This window comes from Athene cunicularia (assembly GCF_003259725.1).
Source record: "Athene cunicularia isolate RWA chromosome 3 unlocalized genomic scaffold, athCun1 chr3_part1, whole genome shotgun sequence".
NCBI lineage: Eukaryota > Metazoa > Chordata > Aves > Strigiformes > Strigidae > Athene > Athene cunicularia.
The window spans coordinates 36280227-36286911 of record NW_020799097.1 but is presented as its reverse complement, the minus strand read 5'-3'; the positions used below and the strand labels follow the sequence as shown (position 1 = coordinate 36286911).

At 42.1% G+C, this 6685-nt stretch overlaps 1 protein-coding gene across 1 annotated transcript; it reads right to left on the bottom strand.

Moving 5' to 3' along the window:
- Positions 1-884: 884 nt before the first annotated feature.
- Positions 885-5788, bottom strand: LOC113477650 (nuclear receptor subfamily 0 group B member 2-like). The gene is given in 3 exon segments (XM_026844090.1): positions 885-1129; positions 5180-5584; positions 5587-5788. Coding segments are annotated over 3 exon segments (852 nt in total).
- Positions 5789-6685: the final 897 nt, after the last annotated feature.

Sequence of the window (6685 nt, the reverse complement as noted above, 5' to 3'; positions counted from 1 at the left end):
CCATATTTCATCATTTCTGCTGTCCAAGGAACATCTGCCATCTGTTTGGAGGGAAATAAGGGTAATAAAAGGGTGCAGGAAGGGCTAAAGGGGAAAGGTCTTACATATGTAGGAAACTGGGCTACATTAGTTCTGCTGCTTATGGCATAACACAGTAGCTTTAAGCCTTTGATATTCCCATCCTGGAAAGAATCCTGAACAACAGCTTTTGTCTAGTAAACAAATTTTTGAATCACATTGTTCCATTTCTTACTCAGGGAAGGACTTTGTGAATAATGGGGGAGGAATTTAATGCCCACAGTTTACTGCAAGACTTAAACAATGAACCTGTAAAAAAGCAGTTACTAAGGAGAAGATCCATCAAGCAATTACAGCCAAGGACCAGAGTTCTCAGTGGAACAGAAAATGGGTTGCAATCAGGGAATGACATGCCAGGAAAAGGAAGGATTTATACTGCTTTTGCCACTGATCAGTCTTTTATGTATCTATGCATCTTCAATTGGTGAAACACTCAATAAAATTTAACACTGCTCTTTTTCCTGCAAGCAAAAACTTCTGGAAAGCCAAAAGCATATAGTATAAACAGCTATAAAAATAATCACTAGATATAATATGGTTGAACCTAGTGCAACTGGGGAGTACGCTGATGCTCCTAGACAGTGTTTGATTATGTTATACTAAAGGTTTTTGAAAGCACACAGAATCATGAAATGCCTTTTTTTCTCTGCTTTTAATTCTAAAATGTTACAAAATTACTTCATCACACACAAAAATATACGTGGCTTACAAAGATGCACCAATAATTTGTTTGAAATGTGTTTGGCTCATAAAATCCTCTCATCTCTTCAAAAATAGTTATTTGAGAGCACAGATGTCATCTGTTTTCAAAGCCAGTCTGGCTTTATATATAGGGTTTCTAGAAGTAATACATTTAGGGTGGCCTCTCCTAGGATGGGCCTGAAGAAGAAGAGCTCTTCAATAGCATCTGCATCAATGTTTTGAAGAGAGGCGATTAGCTGAAGAATCCAAGCAAACCTGCCTAGGTTTCTATGGAACATTGTTGAGATAAACTCCATCAAGGCTTGCTGAGCTTCCTGCTGTAGTGTTTGACATTTTAGAACATGGCATCCTGTCAAAACAAAAAGTAAAATAATAAATCTTGAGTCAACAGTTTTGTTGTGTTCCCTTCATAATGATGGGTGTCTGGCTTTCTAGCTTATAGTACTAATTTCTCTAGAAAACAATAAAAAATTTCTAAACATACTTTTTGGAAAAAGAAAAAATGCGTAGTTCAACAATTTGAGGGAACATTGAGCAGCATTGTAAGCACGTTGGATTCTAGCCCATTACATTAAATCCAGCTTTGAAATGGTAATAGAAGGTAACTTTGACTCAGTACAAATAAAGAAGCAGCTTTATAGTGTTTTCTACCCACCAAATGATGCTGAGATCATAATCTGAGTAGGTGGAAACATTCCAGCTCTAATCTAAAATAGGTAGGTAACATCAGGAAGACGGAGGCAGCGGTTTGGAACACCAAGCATACTAGCAGTCTGAAGACATAAGTTTCCAGTCTACCCAGCCCCATCTCCCTCCTTTTGTTGCCTCTGCTTGCCATAATAAACTGGGACACCATGGTTCACCTTGTTATCTAGATATCTTCATTTACAGGCTGAATAGAGCATAAAGGTTCTCTGTGAGAGGTATCATGACACACAGGAGTAGGATAGATAATTCTATTTCCTGGTTTTTTACTCCCTTTCCTCAGCTATTTTTGAAGAGGAAGAGGTCTCTGCCCTATGAAGTCATGGTCTTGAGCCTCAAACACATACCTCCCGTAGCACGTGACTTCAAACCTGCTGGCTTACTGGGGGTCTTTGTGGGTGCCAAATCTCAGTTCAAAGGACACCCCATGTTTATCCTTTGCTTCTGCTGGGATTGCTTTGTCATGTAGCTCTCAGCAACCTCTTGCCTCTTGTCCTCACCACCTGAGGATAACACCATCTTTTCTTTCCTAAAATTGCCGCAGCCTGGACAGAGGTAGCATGAAACCCCAAGTTTTGATTTCTGCCTCTCCTGCCTCCTATGTCTTATTTTAAGCTTTCTCCCAACACACACTCCAGGCCTGTTTAGCATCTTTTACAGTGACTGACTACACACTTTCCTGGGATGAGACCTGAACAGCTTAGACCAGGGAGGGTTTCACACGGGATCATTTGTTTAAGTGTGGGAAGCTCTGCCTTCTTGCCTAGTGCCCTGTACTAGGGCAAACCCAATTTAATTGGGTTTTGTTCAGTCTGTGGATGGCTGCCCTTTGTCAGTCTTCAGCAGTTCTCTTCTCCCTAGACATCACTGCTAGAGAAGAAGCCTAAGCAAAACCTGAAACCAGGCTAACCAGAAATTAAGGATTTGGAAAAGTCATCTTCACCTCCAGGATTACCACCAGCTGCAAGCTGTGAGGATGATTCCAAGTGTTGTTAAGATTTTTCATGGACATTGTCAGGATTTTGTATATTCAGGATGAAATAGCAATTGCCTATATCCCTTCAAATTTGCTTAATTTCCCCATTTGGTCTCCTTTTATATGTAATCAAGCACGAGTTTTAGTTTACAAATTATGAGAAACTTCTTATTCTGATATCTGTTGTAATAATATTCAGTTAAACAGATGCTTTCAGCTGAACTGTAAATCTCTTAAGACTGTCTTTTTTAACAGAAGTCCTGCCACAGCCTTGATGGAGTTATATATATATGTGTGTATTATAATATATATTTGTGTATATATATATTATATATATATATAATATATGTATTATAATATATATTTTTTATATTTTTTATATATATATATGTATAGGTAACTCCATAAATACATATATATATGATACTGATACAATAGCAGCACTGTTTTTCATTATTTCCATGGACTCTTCACCCATACACACTTTGACCTCTCCGAAGCCACCTCGCCAAAGCACCCCTGCGAAGAGCAGGGATGGCAATATGTTCTGGAGCATCTGGATTCCATTGAAGCAAGGCTGCTGCTTTCCCCTCAGGTGCTGGGTGCATGCTTTCTCCTTCACAGGTTCTTGCTGGCCCAGATGTGGTCAATCACTAACCCAGACACAGCCTTACTTACAGAAGTACTGTGCAGACTGTGCTTTAGTGGGAGGACCCATGTTCCATGCTGCCTGCCAACCTGTCCCCAAAGGGATTTTTTTTTAATGATAGTAATCACAATCTCTATGCCACAAGAGATCACTTAGGGCACAAGCAAAGCTCAGTCATTCTTGTTTGTCATGTTTCTTGCCCAAGCACTGGCCTATCTGTGCTGCTCCAGATGCATTTCTGGGTGCCCTGTTGAACACCAACTCACAGTCCAGCTCTGGACTGCTCGGTACCTGGTCCTTCCTCTTTGCCTCAGCCAGTTTTAGTGGTCCTAAGAGGAATATAGCATACAGGGTGAGAGCCCACAAGAGGTACTTGGAGTACCTCCAGTATGATCCAGGAGAAAGGTTTTAGCACTGTCACTGCTGGTGGCTGCCTGAAATCCTCTTAGAACCAAGGCCTGCAAAGTATTAAGAATTGGCCAAACATCAAGTCAAAACTAAGAGGGCAGCTGAAAATGTGCTGCATGTTTGTAAAAAACATTTTCTGAGTTTGGTGGGAAGTGTTCAAAAGCTATTAAAGATAGTAATTGTGAAACAACAGCTGTACAGATTTATTTGCAGTAAAACAGGTAGAGAAAGGGCAGTTTGGGCTGTGTATTAAGCCCCGAATACCTGTTTCAGCCTAGAGTTAAACTGTGACTCTTTGTTTCATCTGGAGTCAATCTTGACTTAACTGAAGTCCTCCCAGCCACCTTCTCAGCCTGTGGATAATAAATAAGTCATCCCACCTAAGAACTAGGGAGTCCCTCTGAAATTCTGGATGGTGTCTGCAGACAGCATGAAGGGTGTCTGGGCCTCTCATATGGCACCCCAGGGAAGCAGCAGGCGTTAGAAGGCATGAATCCAGAACAAAACACTGTTTCTGCTGCTTTCTCCTTAAGTGACAATTACATTTTATCCACAGAGATAATAAAAATGCCTGCTAGTTAAACTGTGTAAGGCGGATTTCTCCTCTTACCATCATCTTGGATATAACCAGTGGTTTCTTTCAGCCTGATTTTATTGTGAAAACCTGAGAAAATAACTTGCACTGAAACCAACTCCACTGGGCTGATGCTGCGGCACAGACACACAAGACAATACCAAACATCTGGATGACATTACATCTCAAGAATCAGAACTTGAATCCTACTGGAAACAAATATAAAGTCACTACAGCCTTTGACCAGCCTATAAACCATTCACCACAAGAAATATCATGGAATAACTGAAGCATTCAAGTATCCTTTTGGGGCAGTCCCAAGTATAGCACACTGCTGACAGTGCAGCCAACAGCAGTGATTGCTGTGGAAGGAGTCAGGGGTCTGAGCCAGAGCAGACTGGAGTCAATAAGTCTTTCCATTTACTTTAGTGGACTTAGAGCTCAGCTTTTAATGACTCACACACTCCATGGTGCTGACCTAGTCAACCTTCTTTCCTAAAGAGGCTGAACTTGGCACCAGGAGGGAGAGGATTCAATCACTAGTCTGAGTTTGCTCCATGACTGCTGGCCCGGGCTTTGAATGTAGAGATACTAAGGGATAAATACATTTTTTAAAATCTGTGCAACCTCAATGCAGTATCCTTTTGCCTCACTGATGAAAATCAGATGATATAGATTATTATATCTTCTCCAGTGTTCTTGCTACAGAGGAGCTCTTTGTTAAGATACTTGTAATACCCACATCATGTACCCATGTACCATCTCTCCTTTCCTATACTGTGAGTGAGGCTGCTGTATTACCTTTGAACTGGAAATCAGATTGAAGTGACCCGGTTAATTCTTTAGGACTTAAAATGTATCTAATCGAAGCTCTTCTTTGTTACAGTGGGTGACCTACTGCACATATCCAAGGAACCTAAATAAACTACGTTAGGCAGAAAATCATTAAATTGTGGGATATAGACTTCTGACAACATTAAATATAGTCATAGAAAAGACTAAGACTAAAACTAAACACTTGGGTTTTGAAATTGCTAAATGCCCTTCTAGGCATATAATTATCTGTGCAATTTCCAGGAGGACTTACCAGAATTGAACAGAATAATTCCTTTAAGATAGGCATATTCTTTCACACTTATGTTCAGGTCCCAGAATTTCCACAATAAATTCTTCATCTTCTGAACTTCTACTAAAGATGTTCCCAGCGACGAGCTGCCCAGTTCATTGCTAGCAGTCCAAGACTGATTGAGGAGGATTTTTTTCAATAAACTAGGGGCTGAAATCTCTCTCAGGTCAAAATCCACTTCTTCCTGTGCTATGCTCAGGACAAGAAGAGGGGCCCAGTTCTGCTGTATGAGGACAAGCTGATCCTCCCAAGGCACATGATAAAAAGAAGTCAAGTTACTAATAAAAGATAAAGTCTTCAAGAGCACTTCAGAAGCTCTCCTGCATGTAGCTTCTGGCGTTTTCAGGACAACTCTTCTCCTGTCTGTACCTTTCTTCCCGTGAAGCAGTGGGGACTGCGATACTGCTGGTGCCACTTGGCCTCACTTTCGTGCTCCTTGTGAAGGATCTGGTACAGGCTGCTCTTAGCATGGTGTGTCTCACACTGACATTTCCCAAACTGCCCATCTGGGATCTCGGTAGCCACAGAGCCAGAGTTCCCTGTGACAGGAAACAGTGCGCATGGAGCCATGCATCAACGGCGGGGAGGAGTGTTTCTGCCACGCAGTGAGGTACTGTGTGCTTTTTATATACACGAGCAGTTGAAAAGTAATATGACCCTGATCTGTAAAGTTACCTTGAACTTTATCTGCACCAGTCCGTTTTGAAGGAGGCAAGGCTGCAGGCTGCCGGTGTCACGCGGGATGGCCATAGCACCCGGGGAACAGGAGGGCTCGCGCTCGCCGGCGGCACAGCCGCTGCTCACCGCCGTGCCCCGGTGCGGGCAGGCTGTGCCAGGCCTTCTGACACCATGACAGTGGCTCCGTGCTCCTGCCACCACCAGCAGCATTTTTGCAAAGGCCCCGCTATATAGCACGTACAACCTGCCCCTGAGGGGAAGCTCAGGGAAAATTATGGCACCGTAAAGTGAAGAAGGAACAAGCTGTCTGTATTTTTATTGATCACTGACCCTGCTCACTAGCTAATGCTCTGGAGTGCACAGAAATACATTTGAACTTATGAATGATGCTGTGGTAGCAGTCCCTTGAGTAGACGCTTTTATTTCTTGTTAAAAGGAGCCTCCTGAAGGCACTGCAGATGCCTACCATTGCTTTTCACAGAGCATTTCACAGTGTTCATTCTTTACACTGTAGCTAACAGGATGTGACGCCTATGTCAAGGAGCTCACAGGTCAAAGTCCTGAGGATGGAAATCCCTTGTATAGGAATTATTTCACATTCCTGGGAGATTTGAGAGAAACTTCAGAGCAAGTCAGTTGCTATAGCTCATGACAGTGCTATCTCCTGCAGTTCACATACAGTCATTTCAAACACAGAACATGCGGACTTCTCCCAGACTTGCTGTGTAATTAAATATTTTTCATACAAGCTGTGGAAAGAAAACTGATGAAGAAAGAGAGCAAAATGGC